The 11,586-nt window shown below is 64.0% G+C and overlaps 1 protein-coding gene across 1 annotated transcript; it reads left to right on the plus strand.

Moving 5' to 3' along the window:
• Nucleotides 1-559: 559 nt before the first annotated feature.
• On the plus strand, nucleotides 560-7,985 carry CILP2 (cartilage intermediate layer protein 2). The gene is made up of 8 exons (XM_054578754.1): nucleotides 560-623; nucleotides 1,544-1,642; nucleotides 2,458-2,730; nucleotides 3,277-3,432; nucleotides 4,398-4,676; nucleotides 4,989-5,097; nucleotides 5,290-5,447; nucleotides 5,644-7,985. The coding sequence occupies exons 1-8, from the start codon at nucleotides 560-562 to the stop codon at nucleotides 7,983-7,985; spliced, it is 3,480 nt and encodes a 1,159-aa protein (XP_054434729.1).
• Nucleotides 7,986-11,586: the final 3,601 nt, after the last annotated feature.

The raw sequence follows: 11,586 nt of genomic DNA on the forward strand, positions 1-11,586 counted from the left end.
CTCCTCTGTGCGCCGCGGGTGGGCAGACTCGGGTAGGGACTTCCCACCTGTCCCCAGGCGGCCCAAGGCGGGAGGGGTGGAGGGCAGACGCAGAGCAGGCCTTCCCGATGACCTCCGTAAAGGGTAGATTCAGGGACTTCCAGCCTGCTCCATGGTCTAAGGCCATCCACTCGGTGGAGGATTCCTGGCTGCCCAAGGCGTGGAGTCGGGCCACTTCAGGCCTGATTCCAAGAGGCACTTTTTCCCGGGCAGCTTGGGACCCAACGTGGAGAATGGAGGGTGGGTGGAGGGAAGGACTTGCCGCGGCCGGAGACCGGGGGACGCGAGCCAGCCTGAAGCCGGACGCACTGAGGGGGGCGGCCCAGAGTGGTTGCTCACGCACCGAAGTCGCCCAGGGCAAAGGAGCTTGGCCTGGACGGGGCGGGGCCTGGGCCAGGCGGGGCCTGCGGTCGCGTCCCGCCCCCACCCTCAGCCCCAGCAGCCGCCAGAACGGCGGGAGTCCGACCCGAGCGCGCGGCGGAGCCCGGACCCTCCCTCCTTCGGATTTTCGGACCCGGCCATGGCGTCACTGCCGCCACTGCTGTGCCTCTGTGTCGCCGCTGCGCACCTGGCGGGGGCCCGAGGTGAGGCGCCCCCAATGTCCTAGCCTACCCTATAGGCGCCCGAACGCCTGGCAGCAGGCCCGGCGTGCAGCCTGCCTGGAGAGAGAACCAAGGGACCACTCGCTTCCTCAGGCCTGGGTCCCCTTTGCCAGCAGCCCCGGGGATGCGGGTAGTGAGAGGGCGCCGGCAGTGAGACGGAGCCCAGGACCGCCTGCGGTGGGAGAGACTCCTCCGCTTTCTTCCCTCCCCTCGGAGACGGCAGGGGCACCTGGAGTGTGGATGTGAGCGTTAGGCTTTTCTGGGTTCTGAGGGACCGCCGGGGCCCTATCTCAGTCTCAGCCCCAGAATCTGGACCCTGGATCAGCGGTCCTGCCCCTCTCACCTAACTCCTCCCCTCTTCCACACACACACCTCCCATTCAAAAAAGAAAGTCTCTTCGGAACACTCAGCGGAGCAGGGAAGTGGGCCCATTTCTCAGATGAGGAGACTGAGGTTTCGAGAGAGAAAGGACTTGTCTGAAGTCATTGACCGGCCCCATTCTTGCACACAACTTGAGACCAGCAAAGTCAGGCCCAATTCCAAAGACCCCTGCTGGCAGCGTTGTCCCCAAGTGCAGGGATGGGAGGTAGCATGAGGGAAGAACTTCCAACAGGCAAATGGACAAAGGTAGTGCAGCTCAGCCTGAGGGCAGAACACAGCTGGGGGAGACCTTGGTCCCGGGAGCAGGCTGGACAGGCCGCCAAGGCCCATGGAGTTGGGGCTGAGAGGTCAGGGGGAGGCTTCCTGGAGGAGGGGGTGCTGCAGCCTTTGGGGACAGCCAGAGCTGGGTTCTGGCTTCTAAGACCCTCAGTTCTCTCCCCTGTGAGACAGGGACGATCACGGCAGCATCTCGCATAAAAAAGCTCACAGGGTCCCATCAGTGCCCCCCGCTCCTTCCACAGGCACCGCCCCCATTGAGGAGCCCACAGAGACCATGTTGGGTCTTGAAGGTTCTTTGCTGCGCACTGGCCAGCCCTCACCAGCCCTGGAGGACTGGGAAGGTGAGTTAGCCGGGGTCGGCGTCCTGGCTCTGCCATGGACTGTTGCGTGAGCTCTGGCTGGTGGGGACACAGGAGGGACACCCGCCGGGTGAAGAGGCCGGTACCATTTTGGTCCCCGGACATGGCAGCCCCTGGAAGTGGAGCTCCTACGTTTTAGGGGCAGGGAACTGGAGAGTCCGGGTTGCTTGCCAAGGAGGAGACCTGAGACAGGTGGGGGAGGGATGCGGGGAGCAGCTGCCAGGCCCCACAGGAAAGCGGGAGGAGCTCTGGAACCCGGGTCTCTAGTTTCCAGGCCGGGAAAGTTCTGTGTGATTGCTCTTGAATCGGAAAAGGAGTAAACTCCCCCTGGGGGGTTGGTGCGGGAGGCCAGCCCCTTCCAGCCTGTGGAGGGTTCAGCCAGGCAGTGAGCAGGGTCCCAGCTGGCACTGACAGGGAGCTGCCAGGCAGTGCGGAGCCACAGCTAGGGCTGGCGTCAGGCCGCGTTCTCCGACTGCCTTTGTATCCCCTCACGCATCCTGCGCATCTGCACTCTGAGGATGGAGGGTGGTGAGCCAGTGGCAAGGTCTCTGCCTGCACTGATGCGCAGCTCAGGCACTGAGCAGCAGAACTAGAGCTGGTCAAGGGGAGGTCAACCTCCCGGCCACCACTTCACAGCTCCTTCTGCCCTTGAGGGCTCCGGATCAGGGTGGGGCCGTGGGCGGACCGGGCTAGCCTTCCTCAGTGGGATGTTGGGGAGGAAGGCCCCCCTTGGACGTGCCCCGCAAATGGGGCCCGACAGGCTGCGGCCCGGGTCTCATCGCCGATGGTGCCCGCAGAGGCCAGCGAGTGGACGTCCTGGTTCAATGTGGACCATCCGGGCGGCGACGGCGACTTCGAGAGCCTGGCTGCAATCCGCTTCTATTACGGGCCGGCGCGCGTGTGCCAGCAGCCGCTGGCGCTGGAGGCGCGCACCACTGACTGGGCCCTGCCGTCCACCGTCGGCGAGCGTGTGCACTTGAACCCCACCCGCGGTTTCTGGTGCCTCAACCGCGAGCAGCCGCGCGGCCGCCGCTGCTCCAACTACCACGTGCGCTTCCGCTGTCCGCTCGGTGAGGGCGGGGCCCGGGAGGGCGGGGGCGGGGCCCGGGGCCGAAAGGGCGGTGTGGGGCAGGACGCGGGGTCCTGTGGATTTGGGCGCGGCTAGGGAGAGGCGGGGTCCTTAGTGGCGCCCCTCGCGGAGGGCCGGGCCAGGCAGGGAGGGGCTTTGGAAGGGAGAGGCTGGGGATAGCTGGGGGCCCACGCGGTGGGGTGCAGGAAGGGGCTCCCCGAAGCGCATCTCTTTCTCGCAGCCCTCATTTGTTCGTCTGTAATAGCTCCGGCCTGTGGGGGTATGTCTTGAGCCCAAAATGTGTGCGAGACGCAGGTAGACCAGCCGGCTAACCTCGGGTGGCCTATGGGGGAGCAGGGAGGCACCTCCACTGCACCTTCGACAGGTGCGCCTGGGTGAACAATGGTGGCAGCCGCGGGCGGCACTTCTGTTTGGAGTACCTGCTTTTGGATGCATATGGCGGGGGAGTCCTCCTGTCCCACACTGTCACCAGACCCTCCTGCGGGCCAGGTGGCTGCCTGACCCTCCCCACCCGCCATCCCCGCAGAGGCCGCGTGGGGCGCGTGGGGCCCGTGGGGTCCCTGTTCAGGGAGCTGCGGGCCGGGTCGTCGTTTGCGCCGCCGCCACTGCCCAAGCCCCAATGGGGATTCCTGTCCTGGTCGTCCCCTGGAGGTGAAGAAGTGCGCGCGCCCTCGCTGTCCAGGTAGGAGAGGCGGGGCCTGATTTTCAGGGGCGGGGCCAGTTGAGGGGCGAACCTGCAAGGGAGGGGCTGGTTGGGTGGAACCCGATGGGCGGGACCTGGAGGAAAGAGGCGGGGCCTGGGTGCGCAGGTGGGGCCTGGAGGGCCCGACCCTGGTTCGCGAGGAGATTGGCTCTTCCGGTTCCTGTTGGCTCCCCTCCTTTTGAGGACCGTTGGTGAATGTGTACGTTTGGACGGGTGAACGTCCTCGGGGGAGCGTGCCCGGCAAGGGCAGATCTAAGGGGCGCGCTTCCCCTGCGTGCACGGCCAAGTGTGGGCATGTCCGAAGTGGACACGGACACACAGAAGCTGCTCACGCAATTGCGGTTTACACACGCGGCGTTTGCAGCACCCGCCTGTCCCCTACGCCCATGTGGGCACGCGCTCACACCCTGGCAGACACGATACCCAGGCCCTCCCAGGGCCAGACACCAGGCCAGCCAGGAGGCGAGTGGAAATTACGATCCGGCCCGGGCTCCACAAACACGGTCTGGAGGCTGCCGGCAGAGCCTGCGGCCGGGTGGGGGAGCACGGTGGCCAATGGGGTGGTGGGGTCCCCACCCTACCCGGCCTGGCTCTGCCCTCCTTGTGGCGCCTCTGCCCTGAAGTTTCCAGTGGAATTTTCCATTTTATGGAGAAACCACGGGGTTGGAAGGGGAGGGAGATGTTCTGGGTCCAAGACCCAGCCCCCGCCTGGACATTTTCTCTTATGCTGGAAGGAGCCTCTCTGACCTGTGAGGGTCACCTCTCTTGTCCCCTCCTCCGGGGCATCTTCCTCACCCCTCTGGACCTCAGTCTCTCCCCTAGCCCAGCCCTGACCACTCAGCCCCATGTCCCCACTAACACTGGGGCTGCTCCAAGAACGGCCCTGCGTGGGCACCTTGGTGGTTATAGGCCCCTCTGCCCCTCTGCCTTCCTTTGCCCCCCAGGGTGCAGACTCAACACGTGCAGATGCCCCAGCCACACCCTCCTGGGCTCAGTGGTCACGCCGTCTGGCCGGCCACTCTCAGGGGCCAGGGTCCACCTGAGAGACTGGCCTGGCATTGTGGCCACCAGTGATGCCCATGGAACCTTCCGGATGCCTGGAATCTGTGCCAGCAGTGGGACCAACGTCAGTGCCCAAATGGATGGCTTCTCTGCTGGTGTGGCCCAGGCCCAGGCCAACAGCTCCATATCTGCTGTGGTCACTATTGTTCTCAATAAGCTGGGTACGTGCCTTGTGGCAAAGGGGATGAGGAGGCCTAGGAACCGGCGCGGGGCGGGGGGAGTTCTGGGTGACACCAAGCACTTGGGGTTGAGGTGATGGGATAGAGTGAGGTCACGGAATGAGATGTAATGCAGTCGATGAAGGCAGAGGGAAAGATTAAGATGGGGCATCGTCTTGAGCAGATGTGGGGTGAACTTGAGTTGGGGGAATAGGGTGTCTCTGGAAAGAAGAGTACGGGCCCCGCTCTTCGGAAGGGCTGTTGGGAGAAGCTGGGATGGGGTAGTGCCCTGACCTTTGCTGCCTCTGCCCTCAGAGAAGCCCTACCTGGTGAAGCACCCTGAGCCCCGTGTGCGAGAGGCAGGCCAGAATGTGACCTTCTGCTGCAAAGCCTCAGGCAACCCCATGCCCAAGAAATACTCCTGGTGAGTGTCCCGACCCACGCCCAAAGGCCTCATGCCAGCTCTGGGGTTGGGTTGGATTTCTCGTGACGTGTGGTGTCTCAGCGACCTGGAGGGAGACGCTCTGCACCCTCCCTGGGCGGTGTTCAGGGTCGGACGGGGACAGCTATGCCCCTGTGCCAAGGGCCCTCATGGTGTTGCCCACCCATCACCTAGGTTCCACAATGGAACCCTGCTGGACCGGCGAAAGCACAGGTATGGGGCCCACCTGGAGCTGCGGGGACTGCGCCCAGACCAGGCAGGCACTTACCACTGCAAAGCATGGAATGACGCGGGCTCTGTGCGCTCGGGTACCGCCAGGCTCATTGTGCTTGGTAAGCACCCTGCCACCTCCCTCCAGCAAGTCCCAGCTCAACCCAAATGAAGCCCCAAAGTCAGAATGATTTTGGCCCTTGCTGAGTCTGATCCCAGGCCCCTGCTAAGCCCTTGACCCCAGTCCAAGTCCCCACCCTTCGCCTCAAATGGAGTCCTCCCCACTTACCCTGATCTGGCTGACTTCTTGCTCCCCAGCCCCGGGACAGCCAGCCTGTGACCCCCGGCCTCGTGAGCACCTGATCAAACTCCCAGATGACTGCAGTCAGCCAGGCAGCGGCCCCGCCCACCTGGATGTGGGTCTCTGCCCTGACACCCTCTGCCCCAGCCCCGCAGGCTCCAGCCCCAGGTGTGGGGACCCAGGCTCTCGCTGCTGCTCTGTGCGCCGCCTGGAAAGCAGGGAGATTCACTGCTCCGGCTATGTCCTTCCGGTCAAGGTGGTGGCCGAATGTGGCTGCCAGAAATGTCTGCCCCCTCGGGGGCTGGTCCGGGGACGTGTGGTGGCCGCTGACTCAGGGGAGCCCCTGCGCTTTGCTCAGATCCTGCTGGGCCTCGAGCCCATTGGATTTACCTCCTATCAGGGCGACTTCACCATCGAGGTGCCACCCTCTACCCAGCGGCTGGTGGTGACTTTCGTGGAACCCAGCGGCAATTTCATGGACACTGTCAGGGTCCTGCCTTTTGACCCTCGAGGTGCTGGCGTGTACCACGAGGTCAAGGCCATGAGGAAGAAAGCCCCCGTTATCTTAAATGCCAGCCAGACCAACACGCTCCCCCTCGGGGAGCTGGAAGACGAGCTCCCGTTGGGTGAGCTGGTCTTCCCACCTGGAACCTTCCGCAGAGCCAATGGGGAACCCTATTTGGGAGCTGTGGAGGCCCGGGTGACCTTCGTGGACCCCCGAGATCTCACCTCTGCGGATGCCGCCCCCAGTGACCTGCGTTTTGTGGACAGTGATGGTGATCTGGCCCCACTGCGGACCTATGGCATGTTCGCGGTGGACCTCCGGGCCGCTGGCTCCCCTGAGCAGCTGCAGGCCGGGCCCCTGGCCGTGCGTGTGGCCGCCGGCCACATCCGTATGGCGGGCCATGTGGAGGCCCTCAAGCTATGGTCGCTGAACCCCGACACAGGCTTGTGGGAAGAGGAGAGCGGCTTCCAGCGTGAGGAGTCAGCGGCCCCACGGGTGCGCCGGGAAGAGCGAGTCTTCCTCGTGGGCAACGTGGAGATCCGCGAGCGGCGTCTGTTCAACCTGGACGTGCCCGAGCGCCGCCGCTGCTTCGTGAAGGTGCGCGCCTACGCTAGTGACAAGTTCGCCCCCAGCGAGCAGGTAGAGGGCGTGGTGGTCACGCTGGTCAACCTGGAGCCAGCTCCTGGCTACTCCGCCAATCCCCGCGCCTGGGGCCGGTTCGATAGCGCAGTCACAGGCCCCAACGGCGCCTGCCTCCCTGCCTTCTGCGATGCAGACCAGCCAGACGCCTACACCGCCCTGGTCACGGCCACCCTGGGTGGGGAGGAACTGGAACCGCCCCCCTCGCGGCCTCGCCCTCTCCCAGCCACAGTGGGCGTGGCCCAGCCTTACCTGGACAAGCTGGGGTACCGCCGCACTGACCACGATGACCCTGCTCTGAAGCGAAACGGCTTCCGTATCAACCTCGCCAAACCCAGGCCTGGTGACCCCAGTGAAATGAACGGCCCCATGTACCCGTGGCGAAGCCTGCGGGAGTGCCAGGAGGCTCCAGTGACTGCCAGCCACTTCCGTTTCGCACGCATGGAGGTGGACAAGTACGAGTACAACGTTGTCCCATTCCGCGAGGGCGCGCCAGCGTCCTGGACCGGAGATGTCCTGGCCTGGTGGCCCAACCCACAGGAGTTCCGGGCCTGCTTCCTCAAGGTTAAGGTCCAAGGCCCGCAAGAGTACATGGTTCGCTCCCACAACGTGGGGGGCACCCACCCACGCACCCAGGGCCAGCTCTACGGGCTGCGGGATGTCCGCAGCGTGCGAGACCCGCAGCGCCCTGGAACGTCTGCTGCCTGCGTGGAGTTCAAGTGCAGTGGGATGCTGTTCGACCAACGACAGGTGGACAGGACGCTGGTGACCATCATGCCCCAGGGCAGCTGTCGTCGTGTGGCCGTCAATGGGCTCCTTCGGGATTACTTGGCCCGGCATCCCCCACTGGCCCCAGCTGATGACCCGGCCACCTTTGCCATGCTGGCCCCGCTGGACCCTCTGGGTCACAACTATGGTGTCTACACAGTCACTGACCAGAGCCCAAGGCTGGCCAAGGAGATCGCCATTGGCCGCTGCTTCGATGGCTCCTCTGACGGCTTCTCCAGGGAGATGAAGGCTGACGCGGGCACAGCTGTCACATTCCAGTGCCGGGAGCCACAGGCTGGCCGGCCCAGCCTCTTCCAGAGGCTGCTGGAGTCCCCAGAGACAGCGCTTGGAGACATCCGCAGGGAGATGAGCCAGGTGGCCCAGGCCCAGGCCCAGGCCCGAGCTGAGGGTCCCCTCCGTACCCGCCGGGGCAGGGCCTGGCAGTGACCCGGGCCCCAGTCCCCCTCCTCTGCCTTGCTCCGGACTTCTCTGTCCCTTGGAAGTCTCACCGCTTCTCCAGATGTCCCCTCCCTGCTGCCTGCTCAGAATTCAGAGTCAAGTCCAGTGGTGGAAACGCCAGGCAGGCGATTGTCGCTGTCTGACACCGAGTGGAGTCTGAGTGTGTCCTGACTGTGGGAGTCAGTGTCCTGGGAGACCGCGGAGGCTGGAGGGAGCGGCTCCCAGAGCACATGCCAGCTCTAATTTCAATGGTATTTTGATCCTGATTTCAAATATTATGCCCTGGGATTTCTGACCTTTGGCCTAAAGCCCCCTGTATGTCACTGAGCTGCATGCTTTTTCAGGTCCTCTGCCCCAAGCTTTGCTCTTGGGGTTATTTATTGAAACAAAGCCTTTGGGATTGGTCACTGGGGTGAGTGGGGAGTCCAGGCCCAGTGAAGGTCTGGGGAAGGGGCTCCTTTGTTCTGAGCTGTGAGCACAGTGCTCATCTTTGGTGCTTGGAGACCCTCGGGGGGTCAGGGCAGGGAATTAATTAAAGATGCTTCACTTCGAACTCATTGGTTTCAGTCTCGGGGAACAAAGGATGGAGGCTGAGGCTGCCAGACCCAGACATTCCTTGGCAGAGACAGGCCCCAACACACAAGGACATACCTGTGCAAACAGTTCAGGGGCCCCCACAAGGCCCCGGCTGTGCCTGTCGCAGGCGTGTGGGCCCTCTGCCCTGGCTGAGACATGCAGAAGTGTGTCTGTGACACGTGTGTGCAGCCCTGACCGCTGAATGCGGCTGCAGCCGCTGCCCTGGCCGCCTCGGTGCCTGGCTGTGGGCAGTGCCTGGCTGTGGGCAGTGCCTGGCTGTGTTCCTGGGGCTGCAGTGGCAGGGAGGGGCCCTGACAGGGTTGCGTGTCCCAGGTGGCTGGAATTGAGGCCACTGTGGGCCACCTAAGCTGAGACCGCCGCTGCCCCTCCCCAGAGCCCACACCTTGGCCAAGCGGTGCCCAGGCTGTCCAAGGCCACAGTCTTGGACCCTCTGACCTCACCGGGACCCTCCGTCTGGAGGCAGCAGAGCCACTAGTTGCTCTTGCTCTGTGCACGTGGCTGAGTGAGTCCTCCTGGAACCCCGCGGGGCAGGCACTGTTCTGGCCACACCTCCACTTTCCAGACAGAGAAAATGAGGCAAAGGGCTGTCTGGACCCTGGAGTGAAGCCCGGCAGGAGGCAGGGCTCCTGTGGCGGCCCGGCAACTCCCTGAGCACACGGGTGAGGCTCCCCTGGCCTGGAGGTGGTGGTCCTAGGAGGCATCGAGGAGGCATTGCTGAGGAGCTGGGGTGGGAGGCATTGTGCCTGGCTGGTCGCCCTGGGGAAGCAGTGGGGGGGAGGAGCCCGGGGCATGCGTGGGCCTTCTACACACCCACCCACCCGCTTCCCCTTCTAGCACCCGCCCATTCACTCGGCCACCTGCCTGCTCGCACCCCCTCCTGGCCACCCCACTGTCCGCCTGTCCAGCATTTAGAGGAGTCAGATCTATGTGCACACGCGGAGCTTGGAGAGGTCCAGCCCGGACGGGGAGGCAGGTTCCTGTGCAGACCCCAGCACAGCCTGCCAGCTCTTCTCCGCCTGACAGCTCCCGCCCTTGCACCTTTGCTTAGGCCGTTCCCCTGGCGGGAACACCTGCCCCTGCCTAGGCGGAGGGTGTGGGGGCCTGGGGTGTCAGGGAGACCGTGGCAAACCCCGCATCATCAGGCACAGTGCCTGAGGGTGGCCCTGAGGCTCCGCTGGAATCAAGGTTTGGGAGGCGCCCGGTACTGGGACCCCCTGTCTTGTCCTGGATAGGCTTTGATGGACAAGAGAGGAGAGATGCTTTGAGGCCCCTCAGGAGCCAGGAGACGTGCACTTATCTGGGCCTTACTGGGTCGACACCCCCCGCTGACAGGGAGGCTCAGAGGGGCGGGCCCGCTGCCCAAGGTGACCAAGCTCTGGGCCTGCCTGCCTCAGAGCCCCGCTTGGGGCCCAGGACAGCCCTCCTCCTGCAGCCTGCAGGCGCGGCTGGCATTCTGGCCAAGGGTAATGAGATGCCAAGCCCCACAGAGAAAAGGGGTTTGGGCTGTGGCCCATCCCAGGCCTGAGGCCGACGGGTTTAGGGTAGACGGCCGGCCCCCCTTCCCTGGGGTGAAGCACGGGAGGGCAGGCACCGTCCCGAAGCCCCCTCCCCAGCTGCCATGGCTGGGCCAGGAGTGAGCAGGGGCCTCTGGAGGGAGGTGGACTGGGGAGGGCGTTCCAGGCAGAGGGCCCAGCCCAAGCAAGCGGTGGACACCGGGCAGCGACTGTGGCCCCTTCCTGCTGACAATGCTTCAAGAGGGCAGCACCTGGCCCCACTTTCCAGATGAGAAAACTGAGGCTTCATAACAAGCCATCCCCCTGAGCTGCCAGCCCTGTGCCTCTTGGCGCTGCCTGTGACCCCATTCCAGCAGCTGAGCCAGGAGTCTCCCCACCGGAAGGCTGGCCTTCAGCCTCCTGGTAAACCCATTGCTCGCCCCACAACTGGGGCCGCCAGACCACACCCCTCAGCCTGCGGGGAGGGGAGAGCATGAGGCCCCCCAGGGACCCTGGCTCCTGAGCCACCCTGGGGTCAGCTCAGGGCACAAGGAGGCCCTCGGTCCCGCCCACAGCATTTTAGACTTTTATAATTTTAGAACCAGGGGTTCTTAAAATTCCTAGCACCGTGAGTCGGAGAAAAATCTTGGAACAATGCTTAAAACAAGAGAGTCTTAAAATCACAGAGCCCAAGAAGAGGAAGATGAAAATGAACATACGTCGAGCAGTGACTGGGTGCACGCTCCCACTTCCCCTCCGAGCCCTCGCTCACTAAAGGGCATCTGATGGTTATTTATTGTCTTGGGGCTCAGGAGAGGCTTTTAGGGAGTGTGAGGGCTGCACATACCCCCATTGCACAGCCGGAGGGGCATGCCCAGGGCGACACAGCAAATAGGGACAGTGCGCACTGGGAAGGAGGGCGATGTTCCCCAGAGAAGGGAACGTAGGCTCTGGGTCTCTCTTGCAGGATGTGGTGGGGTTTGTCAGGGGGCGAAGCAGGGAGGGCATTCCAGGCAACTGAAGCCGTCACTGCGAAGCCTGGGGCGGGCAAGGGGAGGGGCGTGTTGGGGGCGGCGCCCAGGGAGGTGAACGCGGCTCTGAATGCTGAGGATCCTGAGTCGCCTCTGGCGGGGGTTGGGGGGTTGTTGCGAGCTACCAAAGGTGCCAGAACAGGGAAAGTCTGCACAGTTTGTCCTAACAAAGACTCCTCTGGAGCCGGTGCAGGATTCAGCATGTTGTAAAGTGTTTATTTTATGGAACTGGGGTCTGCCCCCTCCCACGTGGCATCCTCACAGGGTCCAAGCCCTGCAGCCCAGCACCCCCTCCCCTCCTGCCTCCTGTCCTGGCTGAACATTGCTGGCTCCTCCTTCAGGGCCTCGTGGACCTGGCGTGGTCACCCACCACTTCCCCGGCCTTGTCTGTCTCTCTCATCAGCCCTCAGAGTCGGGTATGGCCCAGTCTCAGACCCCAAAGACTGGAGCCAGCCTGGCGGGGAGACC

The sequence above is a fragment of the Pteronotus mesoamericanus genome, unplaced genomic scaffold (genome assembly GCF_021234165.1).
Source record: "Pteronotus mesoamericanus isolate MK-2021 breed Mesoamerican mustached bat unplaced genomic scaffold, CSHL_Meso_final contig_502, whole genome shotgun sequence".
Taxonomy (NCBI): Eukaryota; Metazoa; Chordata; class Mammalia; order Chiroptera; family Mormoopidae; genus Pteronotus; species Pteronotus mesoamericanus.

What these genes read in the sequence shown, in the direction of transcription:
- CILP2 (XM_054578754.1), top strand. Translation starts at nt 560, where the DNA reads ATGGCGTCACTGCCGCCACTGCTGTGCCTCTGTGTCGCCGCTGCGCAC. An exon ending in TATTGTTCTCAATAAGCTGG is followed by an intron (nt 4,677 to 4,988) that starts GTACGTGCCTTG and finishes CTCTGCCCTCAG; the next exon opens with AGAAGCCCTACCTGGTGAAG. An exon ending in ATGCCCAAGAAATACTCCTG is followed by an intron (nt 5,098 to 5,289) that starts GTGAGTGTCCCG and finishes CCCATCACCTAG; the next exon opens with GTTCCACAATGGAACCCTGC.